This window comes from Atractosteus spatula, chromosome 13 (genome assembly GCF_055471065.1).
Source record: "Atractosteus spatula isolate fAtrSpa1 chromosome 13, fAtrSpa1.hap1, whole genome shotgun sequence".
NCBI classification, from domain to species: Eukaryota; Metazoa; Chordata; class Actinopteri; order Semionotiformes; family Lepisosteidae; genus Atractosteus; species Atractosteus spatula.
This window is the reverse complement of record NC_142718.1, coordinates 34,403,626-34,419,310: the sequence shown is the minus strand read 5'-3', so window position 1 is coordinate 34,419,310 and position 15,685 is coordinate 34,403,626. Positions and strand designations below refer to the sequence as shown.

The 15,685-nt window shown below is 44.3% G+C and overlaps 1 protein-coding gene across 2 annotated transcripts in view; it reads left to right on the top strand.

Annotated features, from left to right (window-relative positions):
- The window catches only part of agap1 (ArfGAP with GTPase domain, ankyrin repeat and PH domain 1), a 242,445-nt gene that overhangs the window by 117,128 nt on the left and 109,632 nt on the right, over positions 1–15,685 (top strand). For both annotated transcript variants that reach the window (XM_088930493.1, XM_088930492.1), the window contains exons 2-3: positions 13,868–13,926; positions 15,059–15,146. In XM_088930493.1, the coding sequence (XP_088786619.1) occupies positions 13,868–13,926; positions 15,059–15,146 (147 nt within the window). The remainder of the gene's footprint in view (positions 1–13,867; positions 13,927–15,058; positions 15,147–15,685) is intronic.

The window sequence follows — 15,685 nt, the reverse complement described above, 5'->3', positions numbered from 1 at the left end:
GCTAATGCTATCTGGTTCATTCCAGGCTGCGTCGGTACAACCGCACTTATTAGTAAGAGGGAGTTAGTTTTCTCTGGGTGTTCTTATCCCCAAATACTGGTGTAGTCTGTGTTGTATTTTTAGACCGTCCTGAGCTATGCTGTGCATTGCACACCACACTGCCAATCTGTGCAGCATAAAAATGTGTTTGTTTGGCTAAAATGACAGAAAAAAACACTTTGTCAGCAAACTGACCTCAGACGCAGACTTAAGTGCATTCGCCAGAGATCAGATTTTATATTAGGTTAGCTGACTCCCCAGTGTGTTAATTAACCTACAACTCACACAAGCGCTGTCAAACACAATTCAGGAAGGCATTTTTTCCCCCCTTCTAGTACGTGATTTTACCTGGATGTTGCAATTTTAATGTTTTTTTTTATTTCGGTTATTCCAGATTTCTTCGTTTGTTCATTCCTGCAGTTATTTTTTTTTACCAGGCCAGAGACGAAAGAAAACACTCCAGCCTCCTGTAGTGGCGGATGAATGGTAGACGGAGTGAGCAAAGGAGTCTTGATAACTGCTTGACCTGCCCTGTCGCTAGAAGTGTGCATGTTTCTCAGTGCAAACAGTATTTGTGCTGTGACGTGGTGTTTAACAGCTCCGGTTTGCATTTCTGAAGGTGCCCACAGTTATTTTGAAGAGCCTGAACGAGAGCCAAAATCCTCAGATCCTGCTTCCCATCCTCCTGCTGGTTACTGTGCTGTTCCTTTATACAAACACCACCTAGGTTCTCCGCGTGTCTTTAATGACACACTTTCCAGAGGTGTGTGCATGTGTCTGTCTCTTACTATATGAGATGCTGTTCTGGGCATCTGTCCTTCTGTTGTGCTCAATTTCTGCTCTGTTAGCATCATCCTCCTTTTGTGAGGGTGCATTTGTGTCGCATCATGTTTTCACAGTTTCCCATCATTTTAATATCTGATTTTCATTTCTCTGCTTGCTCCGTCAGAAGTCATGCACGCAGATCAGCTTGTTAAACTGAGCTGTCATGCATACCAGTTTTTTTTTTCTGTAATTAATGACATCTGCTTTCAGAGGGAAATGGAGAAACCTTACTCTAGGTCCAGAAAAAACAAGAATAGTTTAGCACCATTTAAACAGACCTCGACCCCTTGTGTACACTGATCGTTAACTGGGAAAACAAAGCACTTTTTAACTGTAAAAGCTCTCGCCAGCTTGTTTTTCCCGTGAGCCCAGCGGAGTCACGAAGGCGGGGATGAAGCGTGTTCCGGTCGAACAGGCCTGTGGTTTCTCTCGTTCGAGGAGGGAAAGTGTTAATACGAGGCCGCAGTGTGGGTGTTGGGGTTTTCTGGTGCTTGGCTGATGTTGGTTTGTCGAACTGGAAAGAGAAGAGAGGGAGGGGACACAGAGTGCGGAAAACAAGCAGGCCAGCCAGCCAGCTGGAATCTTGGGTCCCGAGATGAAATTCAGGCGTTCAAACGCGGCTCCGATCTCGGGGATAAGAACTTTTAGCTGCGGCAGCTCTTCTCCCCCAGTTGCCTCAGCAGTGAAAGTGCCTGTAGGCACTGAACAGATTGCTAGGACTGCTTGTGGCCGGCAGCTACAGTATGTTGCCGTCAAGCAACTTTGAAGAAAAGGCTTGAAGACAAGTACAGTATGAGTTTTACATGCAGTATGCTCATTTTCTGAGCCAAACTGAGTTTAAAACAAACACTTTCCACCTTGTCTGATAAAAGCAGCCCCTTTTCTCAGCCATGAGAGAAATATGCTATTTAATAAATATACTATTTCTGAAAGACGTGTTGCCACCTATGTTGACATATCATTTACATTTTCTAGACAATACAGGAACGCATTAACATAGGCAAAGATGATGTTAGGATATATTGTTTAAAGTGTGTAATTTTAATCAAGGAATGTTATGTTACAATTTTACAAAGCACTTGTAAGACCTCAGATACTGCAGCTCAGGATTCAGCTTGGTGAAGAGCAGCCAGGTACATTCTAGGGCTTAAGGAATGTCCTATACTGACAGGCTGAAGGAATCTGTTTTTCCTCAAAGTCAACCCAGCGGACTTCCTTTGAATGAATGTACCTCAGAATGGTAACTTTAAATGCAAAGGGTTGTGGGAGTATGGGACAAGCTACCCAGCCATGTTGGTGAATATAATCAATATCCTGGCTTCTAGTAAGAAATGGCTGGATGAGACACTTAGATCAATCAACTACTAACTATGAAACAGACTAGAGGGGCCAAATGGCCTCTCATTTGTAAAAGTGTTCTGTTGTGTATTCTTATGCGCTGCAAAAATCCTGATGACTGTTACTAATCCTCACCTGTTAAGACAGGTTTCCTGCTCAGTTTGAAACGTTAACTGAAAAAATAATTCTTGCCCAACAGCAGTGCTCTTGTTTCTTGTTCTGCGGTTACAGCATTTTATTCTCATCATTCAGCTTAAATGTCTTTATTTTCTAACCTTGAATCGATGATTGCACTAACTCTTTCCTCAGGCTGTTAAAACCGTATACATTCATCCATTTTCGTTGCTAACATAAGGCAGTTATGCTGGGCGGGCAGTTACCGCGGCTGTCTCACAATCTCGGGTCCTAGGTTCGTTTCTGGACTGGGGCACATTTGGTGAGGAGTTTGCACCGTGTTCCAAGTTTATTTAGGATTTTCGCTTACCTTTCCTGTCCCACAGATAATGATCGATTGGTTTCTTTAACTGACCCCCTCAGAGTTTGATCCCTGGTTCTGGTTAACTGTTCAGAAAAATCTTAAAATGCTGTATTCTGGTCACACTCTGCACGTTGGTGAATGGTGCACGCAGCATAGGTGAGAGTTTTGGGACTAGTTTAACAGTACAGTACCTGAAGTGTCCTTTAATATTCTTCAACACCAGTAATTGCACCTTGAAATAATTAGGATTATTATTTATCTACCAAGAAAGCAGTAGGGAGTAACTGAAGGTCAGTTGTAGCTCCTCAGTGGAAATACAGTACATCTGCTTGAGTTATTTTCTGTGTAGGACTGGGAAACATTTTAATTAAAAATACATCCACGCAGTGTGAGGAATTCTAATTTTCTTTTGGATAAACTTGAGGAACAGTGGGAAAACGGCCAGCCACCAGAGGTGTCTTTGAAAACTGCTGCTGACGAGCGGGTTGAAGATGTGATTCAGTCTGGGCCCGAGTGCTGGAAGCTAAAATCCGAGAGGAGGGATTGGTGTGAGTGCGTGGCGGTGTGTTATATGGTTTGGCGTGCTCAATGGGCAGGGTGTGGGCACCCAGTGTGTGAGTATGGTATGGAGCGCATCTGTTCTGGACAGCACCTCAGCTGTATTGTACCCACTCGGCAGAAGATGGGCCTCTTTTAGGGTTCACCTGGGCAGAGCTCAACAAGTTTGGAAACCCAGTGGCTGGAGCTTTCAGAGAGGAGCTCTACAATTCTGACTGCTGTGCTGGGGTTAAATTTCTAGCACCCTGGAGCAATCTTCAGAGAGCTCAAGAGGCACAGCCTGAGCGCTCCGGTAGTTGGATCTTCTTTTTCCTGTCGTTCTTGCACAGGACGCTCATGTTCCCCGTTTGCTAGATCGCTTTGCAGAGGATCTTGATTCTGCAGCAGTGTTTGAGGTCCTCACGGTCTGCTCTTTCCTAACTCATGTGGGTCCTCTTGTTTTCAGAGGGCGCCTCGTTAAACAAGGCTATGAAATGCCGCCAATCACTCCAGAGAAGCTCCCTGGGATCATTTATTTAGTGAGGTTAAATGAGGGCCAATACGTTTTCTTTCAGGCTAAACAAAGAGGTTTTGATCTTTGAAGCTTCCCGTGGTGAATGAAATATTGGCTGCATGGTGATCTGTGTGTGACTGTTACACACCGTTCTGTGTACCTACTACTAGCATCAAAACACTTCTCTTCTGTGTCTTTTTTATCTTATTTTTTAATTTATTAAGTAACATATTGTTAAGATCTACAGTTTGTGTTCGTCCTGGGTATTACTCTTCATTAGCACTGTTTTGCTCTGTGCATCACAGTCTGTTAAGCTCCAGGCAAAGGTAGACGGAGAGAGAGCCCTGGCACGATTTCTCCACCCCCTGCCTTCTGTTCTTGCAAGGCAGATGAAGATCCGTGCTGACACAGCCAGGGGGCTCGTCATTCTGGATGAAGCACCGCATTTTTCATTTAAAATGCCTAGTTCCTTTTCACAAGTCTTGACGTATTCTCTGACACCCTAGAAAGGGACCTGTTCTAAGGAATTTTAGTTCTGCTGTATTAATAGTAGAGTAGAGGAGTTTGGATGTACTTGTACATTGGAGTACTTATCTGTGCTGATCTCTCGGGTCATACATAGTACAGCAGACAACACCATACAATGTAGACATTACAAACATCATAAATAATAACAGCAGAACAATAAATATGTAGTACTGAAAAAACATGGTAGACCTTGAAAAAAGGGCATAGTGCTGACGTGCATTGAGTCTGAGGCATTGCAGTTAGCTGTTGAGGATGTGTACAGCAGTAAGGTAGAAATGCCGCGGCCTCACTAATCAAAATGGGTCAAACACTCCACAGCCACAGGAAACACAAGGCCCTTGTCCTCGGGAGGCATGCTCATAGACCATGGCCCTTTCTGTACCGCACTGAAGTGAAGCTGAGCAGTTTTTCCTAATATTTACCCTGTTTCCCCAGGCCTGTTATCCCTATTAGTCTGTGAATGCAATATAACCTTCCACTATGGGCACCAATCCAGGGCCTTTGTGTTGGCTGAGCTGCCTGAACCCCAGCCTCCTTCTAAGTGGTGAGATGCAGTGGTGGCTTGACAAATTGCTAGGCAGACAGCGTGGAGAGGTTCTCCCCTCCCTCTGTTTCCACACGTGCTCGTTCATCCTTGGCTCTGTGGGAGGGCGACTGGGAAACAATGGGGAGAACATCAAAAAGCCTTGTGCAGTTGCTGCATTATCATACAAGACACACTAACATGAGCCGTCTAACAATGTATCTGAATAATTTGTTTACGTGCAAGTGGAATTTTAATATCCCCCTAATGATACGGTTTTAAATGAAGTCGGCTGCTGTTCTCAATTCTGCCCTTGAGCGTGAGTAATAGCAGCTAGCTGACATTACAGGAGATAGCGACATCATTTAGGAATTGGATATAACCATTGTCTGTATGCTTATTTTACTGGTGAAATTGAGACAACGACGTGTTGTAGGCTGTAATCAGTGATAATTCCCTGCTTTCCCCTTTTAGAAACTCCTTTTATAAATCGCCTGTGGAAAGACCTGACTTCATTCTGTTTTGCCCCCAGTTTAAATCTGCCGTCTTTGTCTGTCGTGGTTTCTCCATGAGTTGTAATGAACTCGATACAAATGATCTCCATAATATTAAGATATTGTTATATCTGCAGTAATATTTGGCATTTGCTTTGACAGCATTGAAAAATGTCAGTATAAGTAAAGGCTAAGAGTGACTTTGCACTTCCTGTTAATGTATAGTTGTCTTTTTCGGAGGTTTGTCTGCCCCTTTCCTCTAAATAGAAAGTGCTGTCATTATTGCAGAACTTCAGCTAGAGCAGTGGCTGGATGTTAAATATTGTGAAATATTGAATGGTTGAGAATTTCACATTACAAAATCAGTATCTTATATATGGTGCTATGTTGGTTTTTTTTTTGCACAATTATTGTGTTGCAGAAAGTTTGAGACCTGGATATTATACACTGTCGGAAGGGACCTGTTTCTTCAATGTCTCATCAGTCCTCTGTTTTGTCATTTAAACATATGTTTTCAAGTGCCCTGCTTAAACTTGTTCAGGTTTCATTTTAATGCTCAAAACCATGGGGTTTTGTTCTTATATTGTTTTATTGCATAAGTGCTTGGGCATCCCTGGAAGAGAAAGTAGGAGATTGTCAGGACATCTCCAGGCAGTTCCAAGCTGTTTGCCAGGAAACCTTTCCCATCGTTCCCATTTGCATTACCTGAATGGCATCATTTTATCTGGAGCGGTTATGTAAAGTGTCTTTGGAGCTGTCTGCGGGTCACCTTTTATCACTGTTCAAGATGTTGCACGGTATGTGGTCTTGTCTTGTTCCATTTCAGAAAATCGCTCTTGGTGACTAGCTTTCCAGTCTGGATACTGATATACTTGTTAGTAATTAATTGTTAGCGTGGAAGCGAGCTGCGTCCAAACCCTGCAGCGTTTCAGCAGATTGTGATTAGGAACATATGGAAGGGAGAGAAATCCGGAGGAAAAGCCCATATGACTCCTCTGATCTTCCGCATTGGAGTGGATTCCAGTACCTCCTTCCTACCTCCTCGTTCCCGATGCCCCTTGGGTGACTTTTTCTGCTGATCCGCAGTTTCTCTGTACTGCCACTGAAACGCTGCAGCCAGGCGCAGGCCCAGATTAACAGGCTGCTTCATGCTCACAGGAAGCAAGCCTTGTCAAACTTACACCGGCAGAGGCTACTGAGAAAGGTGTCTTTGGTTTCATATCACCGTCCGCAATTATGATAAAAGACAAAAGGTATTGTTATAAATAAAATGTTAGTCTTCGGCCTGAATGACAATGGTGGAATCAGGCGCTACACGATCTTTTTGCTTGCAACTATTTCTTTGAGATTACAGTCGCCGCGCCCTGACAGACACTTTCAGAACGGCACCAAAGTGTTCACCGGCGGTGCTGTGCCACTGGGGCTTACAGCACGCCCGCCACAGGCGTCAGGGTTTCCAGGGGGACAACTTGCCATCCGAAACGCAAGGACACTGAGGCTAATCAGACGTACCACTGTGATCCCTTTGCATTTGCATCACAATATCGCCAATATTGCGGCACTTGACTTGTTGATAGCCCGGTAATAAGACGTTTGGGCTGTTCTTTTCACCAATTATTCCTCCTCTTTAATCAGTTGAACTCAGGTTCTTTGGGGGGGGGGGGAGAGAAACAAAAGAAAAAAAACATTTGACTTGTCTCCAGGCCATTGCCCTGCCCCCCACCACTCATTTCTTTCTCTTACTAGAGTGAAACGACTGCTAATCCTCTTGAATGTCAAAGCAGCCCGTGCCAGTCTATACGCCCTTCTCCCCGCTGACCCCTGGGGATTGAGTGTGCTGTTGATTTTGCACCTGAATGCAGGGATCAGGACTGTTCCTGCTGGCAGCCCCGTGTCCTGGGCTTGGCCCTCTTGGACCTCTTTGCAGAGCTCAGGCTCTTGTGCTGTAACTCTCAGAGGCGGCAGCAGCCCAGAGGCAGTGAGATGTTGTGCTACAGTGCACAGGAGAGCTTGATTGGCATTACGCAGGTATTTCGGGCAGGGAGCTGCGTCAGCATGCGTAGGCAGCAAGGGAACAAGTAAAGGTTTATTCCATGTCGAAAAGAGAAGAAAAGAAACACGACTTTTCGGCTGTGGAGCCTTCTTCGGGTCACCCGAGGGTCACCCCTTCTTCTTTGGTCACCGGAAGAAGGCTCCACAGCTGCGTTGTTTCTCTTTTCAGCCTGGAATAAACCTTAACTTGTTCCTTTACACAGGTATTGCCAAAGCATTTGCGCAATGGTGGTCAGAATTATGGTTTATTAGCAAGATGTATCATATGCTGCAGTACCGTACAGAACTCTTTATTGTGCTGTATTTGGGGCGTATGGTGAGAGAGATAGTCGTAGACGCTCACACTGTTACAGAGTTAGAGTATTGTAATAATTCCTTTATTTAATGAGTGTTTGCAGACTGGCTTAGTCTTCCAGCCTAGTCCTTGCAAATAGCCTTCTCAGGACCAGCTCACAGTGGCAAAGGAATTGCAAGGAATTGCATTAGTTTAGTACTGTTTGGCTCTGGAGAAGATATGGAGTTTTGAACACTGATGTTTATCACGAATCACAATTTACTGGCTCACTTTCTCTCTGTAGTGAAATATTACCTTGGCTCAAAGCCGCTGCTGTGACAGTCTTGTGCAGAACTTAATGGCTGAGCACCTCCATTCAGCAGCTCTGTTTTCTCAAGGTGACAAGGTTCCCTGCTGTACTGCCCGAAAGTGAGGAATCGCCTGTTAGTAGCTCATTTTCGCTCAGCGGTGGTCCTCACACTCCTAGAAAGAGCCTGTGTGTGAATGCTGGGCAGTGCCTGGGTACCAGGCCGGAGGAAGTCGGAGAGAGTGCAAGCCTCAGCGAGGGAATAATAACAAGGGGGGGGGGGGGAATAAAGTTGGAGCACAGACATCTGGAAGGGAGCCAGTGGCATTCCACAGGGATTGCCGGCTATTTTTAGCACGGTCTTCGGGAAAACGGGAGGAGGCTGTTTTGGAATAAAAGAAGTGATTGCCGGCATATCTCTCTACTGCATTCCTTCACAGCTGCCTCCCTCTCTGCTTCGCTGCCTGGGCCGCTCAGGGAGCACAGGCCGAGCAGATCTCAGCTCATGATGTCATAGCGGCAGGATTCTGTTCATGCGAACACAAACCATGAATGAACCTCGTCCTCGGTGTGCTTTGAATTCTTGGCTTCAGTAAAGTTTATACTGCTATTCATTTCGGATACGTCCCTGACGTCACTTGTCTTCTTGTATTTGTCAGGTGTTTAGATAACATCTTTCGAACGTGTGCGTATGGCTTGTAGAGTATGGACGCAGAACGAATCATTTCTGGTGTAGTTAGGAGGCGAGTCCAAGAACAGTGTAATGTGTGTGACCTGTCCGCTGTTTTAAGAGCACATGCGTTGGATCAAGGCCAGACGTTCTGAGTAATTTGGAACCGCACACATCTTGCAGAGAAGGATCTAGTAAGGGGACAAAATGCAAAAGGAACCTGGCTCGCTGAAAGTTATTTATGGCCGCAAGCCCCCCAGTCTGACGCAAAACAACTGCAGAATCTAGACCTCAGTGTGTTGGAACGCCTTTTATTTCTAAGGATAAAAGTACTGTTTTTAGGTGTAGCCACCCGCTTCAGTGTTCTGATGCAGAATAATTGCTTATCCTTTGACACAAAATGGCAGAGCCTTCCCCACATGACTGAGGGGAGAGTCTGGGGTGAAAGACAAAAATCCGGTCTTTGCAGCAGGACTGTGCTTGTAAAACAAACATGCCCTTTCATCGCGGGATTTCAAAGACCTTCAGCTGGAACCCTGAAACTCTCCAGAACACATGCACTTCTGCGTCTCATGAAGTAGACCTACAGCCTTGATAGGTCATGACAAATGTAGCAGAGCAGGCAGTTGGTAAACCTACTCCAGCTGGAGGTGCCTGTCCTGAGCCACCTTAACTGTCTCCTCTCGATCCAATCCAAGGTTCTCCTGCGTTGCCAAGCTCTGTTACAGACAGTAAGCCCAGCAGCCCTACGGAGAAGCCACATTTCTGCCACTTGCACACTTGATCTCATTCTTTTTGTCACTACCCAACGCACGTGACCACAGGTGAGGACGGGGATGTAGATCTGCTGGAGAACTGAGAGCTTAGTTCAAATACTCAGCTCCTGCTTCACCCCATGGGTTCAGAGCCAGGCATCACTCTGTACTCCGTGCTTCTTCTCTGCATGTGTGGTTCAATGTGCTGCTCAGAAGCGCAGGTTCCAGCTCCAAATTTCCACTAATCACGTGTTCCAGGAAAACATGTAGCCGCCATTTGTGTTTAAACGTCCTGTAGAAGGTTTCCATCTTTTTACTGAGTTATATTTTTATGCTCGTAGAATTAATTTTTCATTAAGCCATTTATGATTTACCTCCTGTGTAGTAGAGGAAAGGTCACAAGAAATCACTGCAGATGCACTGATGCCAGACTTACTGTGTTACTGTGTCCAAAAAGGTATTAAAGTAGTCCTGTAATCACAGCAGGCTGAAATGCCTGTACACAGGAGTGTCCCTGGTTCTGACTTGTTGGGACTAATACCAGAGGAAACCTTCTAAGACGATTGAATATGGCTTAAACAAAACGCCTGCAATGGTGTTTTGTTCTACAGATGAAGCTATTCAGGCAATATGTAATTTGCTGTGTCATTTGTTATACTCTTAATGTTCCTTCCACCCAGTAATTACAGTGTGCAAGCATTTCTGTATGGAAGAGGAATGGAAATTAAGAACATCATGAAATAGTTTGTTTTTGACATAGAATTTGAAAGGCTGCTATAGACTTGAAGGAGCACATTGCACACTTGGGACTTTAAGGCCTGCTCAGTAAAACTGACCTCTGTTGTTAAAAGCCTTCTTAGTGACCTCTAGTATATTAAGTTAAGTACTTTCTGACAGTGTTACAGAGGAGGGGAAATATATGCTTATACTTGACTCATATGGTGGTCTAGCAATATCTGCATTAATTTCTTGATTTGTGAATCAGAAAATGGCAGTAAAAGGCTTGAAGCCAGGTCAAGATCCAGGGTCCTGAGTGTTTCAGGTTTGTACAGGCAATGGCGAAGTCCGCCTCCTATGATGTGCACTGGCCTGCTCCTGCTTGGGCTAGGATGGACAGAGGACTGTCAGCCTGAAATTCTCCCCCTTCTCTGCCTCCAGTCTGCCTCCTTCTCCGTCTTCCTTTCCATCTCTGCTTTCTCTTCCTCTCCTCTGCCTGGCCCTGGCTCTTTTTCTGCGCCTTGTAGCACTCAGCCCTGGAGGTATGAGCTGACTGAGGAGGAGGCTGGGGCCGCACCTGCTGTTGAGAGAGAACTCGGAGAGGGAGCTGGAGAGGAGAGGGGGGAGGAGGGATGAGGACTACATATAATTAAAGAGATCAGACTGCAATTAGTTGGTGTTGCCAAGTGCACTTACACAGTAATATACATTTAAGAGGCCAGTACATTCTATGTGATTTACTGTGTGCTGTATCTGAGAGCACAAATTTTAATGCAACTTCTTAACAGAATGGATGAACATCAGTGTTTATATGCTGTAATCAGATTAGTGTGGATCCATTATTTGGAGTGATGCAAGACCCATCTTCTTTTATGACCTTAGAGACAGGTAGAACACCTCATTCTGTAACTAAGGAGAGGGTAACTCTGCTGTACAGTCAGTAAGTGTTTTAATTACGCCAAGTTAAAAACATCATAAAGACATCCAGTATTTATATAAAATGAAGTCAGTGTGGCATTATTTTATTCAGTTTTCAATGAGACATAAGATCCAAGAAACAGGCAGCTGAATTGAAAGATTCTTTGGGCATGCTCGATTAATTCACATAGTATAATTGTTCCCAAGTTAACAATAAGCTCTCTTTTTCAAAGCTATGGCCTCCAGCCTGCAGCCTGCGCTCCTTAAACAGCAGCACAGTGTGAAGAAAGGCTGTCTTGGAAAGAAAATGCAGTTTTTTTTTTCCCGGCTGAGCCAAAGTAACCCTTTGGAGTGGAATCAGTTTTCAGTGGCGATCCGGACTGCAGGGAGAAGGTGCAGAAAGAACACAGAGCCAGTCCGATCACGGGTGCGCAGATGGTCCTTGGCGAATGGCTGTGCTGACTCGTGACGGGGCAGAGGTTGTGCCCAGAAACGAGCAGACGCCCATTGCAGCCAGTGGCTCATGGAATCATTGCACATCACCTCACACCACACCCACCTCAGTTGAGCTCCACCTCCAGAACGCACTTTTTTCTTTTTTTTTTACATCTCAGCAGGTTGGAGGTATATAAGAAAAGGTGAATTCCTCGCTGAAAAGGGGAAAGAAAAAAACCTTTCAGCTGTTTCAGAGTAGAACTAACAGGCGAATATGTGCGCAAATTACAGTATGTAGGATCAGACCCTCATTTCAGATTCACCAGCACTCGGAAAATGAAGTATGGCATTTAGGTTTGACCCGATTATATATTTAATCTTTACAGAAATAAGACAAACGGAGTGAAATACAGTTAAGGAACTGGAGAGGCGATGATATTCCAGCCGCAGTATTAAGGGTAATTAGAAATGCGGTCTTGTGTTGCCTGGTTTCCCATCAGGCCTTGAGTGGGTTGAGGGCGCTGCAGGCTTGTGTCGGTGGAGCGGTGGCACGCAGAGGGCAGCAGGGCAGTGCTAATGGCTGGGGGGGAGGGGCGGCGGTGGTGAAGAGGGGGGAGGTGGGGGTGGGCGAGCCCTGCAGCATCGTTTACGAGATGTTCTTGAAATCTCCGCCATTTACAGCCAGAGGGGGTTTTCAAGACACAATTTGTTATCAAATGAAATTACACGATGTGGGTCAAGTCAGAAACGGTGACTCAAGAGCACTATGGGAAACTACATTCATCAATAATGCACGACTGCCTTGTAAGTAGACGGGTACAGAATGGATTAGTGGAGCTTCTGCCACCAGAAAGCCGATTTTCGTTGGAGTTAGTTACCTGCTCCTTCATGTTGCTTTTTTGTTTCCACCTGGGAAGGTTCCCGCTGGGACGAACTGAGGTTGTATCAGAAAGACGCTGTGAGAAACCTGCTGAAGGGAATGCATAGCTGTCGCACGTGGTGCTCTGTGCTCGTCGCACACAGACAGCAGTCCTCTGGAGGTGAAACGTTAAGTAAATGACCTGTCAATAAAGCATATTACACAGCACAAGGGAGGACGGATAAGCTCTTTACTTCTGTGGCAGATACAGGGCACGTTTACTCAGGGCATACTTCTGCAAGCAGGTCAAAGAAGGTAATCTCGGAAGAAAAAATGCAGTACTGGATAGATTCTGTATGTGTTTCTCGTGCTGGAATTCTTGTGCAAGGGGGACTGAAACCTTATTTAAAATTAATTACCTCTGAATGGAAATATGTGGACATCGTATTTGGATAAAATGATTTAAGACCATTCTTTACCATGTGGGTCATTGTGTACATTCAAAAATAGCTGAGCTGTAGTAGTGTTGTAGCGGCCTCGGGCAGCTGAATTTATGCTGTCATGTGTGGGAATGGCATCTTACCCATAACTATGGAAAATGACTAACAAAGGGATCAGTTTCATTTCAAATATCATTATTGAAATGATCAAATATCATTTCAAGCTACGGTAGCTAGTTTTTGAAAGACATTACACATAGCCCTCACCTAGAAAATGGTCACCTTGGCAACCAGTTATGTAAAGGTTGGCCTGTTTCAGAGTGGAATTGCTGCTTCTGAAGTTAAGCTCTGGGGCACAGATGGCGTGATATGAAATATTAAAATATAAATAATTGAAAAACATGCCTGTTCATAGCGTGTTAGTAGGCTGCATGGAGATGAAATGGATAAAATAAGTCTACTCATTGAACAGAGGGTGGTGGCAAAAATGAAGATTTTTTATTTCGAAATGCACTTTCCCTTCCTGGCTCACAGAACACATCTTGTCCCCTGGTCATTCAGATAAACCTGCTCAAGTAGCAGATAATCACCAGGGCTCTTTGACATTAATATCAGTCAGGAAACTATTGGAGAACCGGAAGAAAGGATTGGTGTTCTGAGGCACTGTCAAGAGTGTGCTGTTGTGGGCGCAGAAGAGGTCACCTCACCGGTGTGTGTGGACAGTGTGTGGAGATGTCGGCGGTGAGTGTGGGCCGCTTGGTGTGGCCCAGTAATTGGGTTAATAGCCACGCTTGGCTGGAGCAGCACGATGAGACTGGAGGGGAAGGGACAGGGGGGGTGTGCGGGGACAGCGGGCTGTGGCAGGTTGCTAGTGGAGTGTCAGGAGTAATAAGTGGCTGGCTGTTCTCCTCTCCTCCCTCTCTCCATCTGTATCTCCCACTCTGTTTCCTCCCACTGCTTCCTCCTCACTTCTGTTTACTTGATGGTTGGAGTGATCTTTATTCCCTGGAGGTTTAGCCATAGTCTTGCAATTTCTGTAATTATTCATTATTTAAACACACAAAGGAGTAGCAATGAAGCATTGAGCTGAAAAAATACCCAGGTGTAAATAAACATTTCTTCTATGTTACTATACCTACTGACACTGTGGTATTTGTTTTTCAGATGCCTTTGTAAACAGTCAGGAGTGGACCCTGAGTCGATCAGTACCTGAGCTCAAAGTGGTGAGTCTTCTGTTTTATGTCTTGATCACCGTTCATCTGCAATGACTTTAACTCAGACATACATCAAGTATTGCAAGATTGTTCTTGCCAGTATTGGTATTCATGGAGAGAACACTGCAGAATAAAACACCTTTTAAATGTCATCCTTGGTAATATTTTCTACTTGTACATTCTTAAATTATATGTTATAAATTCCCATATATTGGTTTATTACAGATTACGCTATAAATATTCCAGTTCTGACTTGTATTAAAAATGGCAAGTTTTCATCCTCCATTGTTGTAGTAATGTCCTAACAATGTGAACAGCTGAGTCAAATACATTGTCCACTAGGGTGCTTTTGCAAAATACTACATCTGCTACAACAGCAACAACTACAATGTAATTTCTGAGCACTTGTCAACCAGCTCATTAATACCGAAAGCTTTTTCTTTACCGTGTCGCTGTCTTTCTGCATATTGCCTTTCTATAACGTCTCCCAGGCTCACTGTCAGTGCCTGTGTCTGCTTTAGATAAGCTGCCAAAATGCCCTAAGGGACCCCCAACTGATTTTGTCCTATTTTACTTAAGGATATTTCAACGTATATTGCCTTCCTCAAAGAAAAGTGCCTAAAAATCACATTTTTCACATATTCTGGCCATACTCTGGCACACATATATAATAATGCTGCACGTAAATATTAAACATTACAGATGATACAATATTTATTGTATATCACCTCTAGCACCTTAATTATGGTGATGCATCCAAACATATATTGCCTTACCTGCATTCTGTCCATCGTGAAGCTCTCCAGAACTTAGGCTCTGTATTACTGTGGAAAGCAGCTTGGATTTACACCTTTGACAGTACAGACCTCTGAGGCCAGCTAACGCTGACACAGTAGACAGCAGCTACAGGATCAACCAATCATTTGTACCCGTTTAAAACAGGAGAAATCTGATTGAAATCTGATGAGTATTTGACTTCACGTCAAGTATTTGACATTGTTTTAGAATATAATCTGATCAGTCTGTGCTGCTAGTGACTAATAGGCATAGGGAAGGAAGTACTGGTCCTGTGCATGCTGGGAGTGTGTTCTCGGATTTGGAATAACTTCTCAGGTCCTGGTGTGTGTTGGTGTTTTTCCAGGGCATTGTGGGTAATCTGGCCAGTGGGAAGTCGGCGCTGGTACACAGGTACCTGACTGGGACGTATGTGCAGGAGGAATCACCGGAAGGTAAGATCGCCTTGCAGACCTCAAAATGTTTACATCTGGTTTGCTAAAGACTCTTCTTATAACATTTTCTTCTAGTGGTTTCTGTGTCGCTGTTAAATAGGAAACCACCAAAAACCTCTTTTTGTAGTACAGGTCAGTCCAAAATAAGTCAGGTTATGGTAATTAATAGCTGTATTATCCATTTTTAATGATTCTAAACTTAATATTTTTCATTTATATAGACTGATCCTTGGGTTGAGTGACCTGCATAGATACAGTGCCTTGCGAAAGTATTCGGCCCCCTTGAACTTTTCAACCTTTTGCCACATTTCAGGCTTCAAACATAAAGATATAAATTTTTTATTTTATGTGAAGAATCACCAACAAGTGGGACACAATTGTGAAGTGGAACGAAATCTATTGGATTTTTGAAACTTTTTTAACTAATAAAAAAATGAAAAGTGGGGCGTGCAAAATTATTCGGCCCCCTTGCGTTAATACTTTGTAGAGCCACCTTTTGCTGCGATTACAGCTGCAAGTCGCTTGGGGTATGTCTCTAT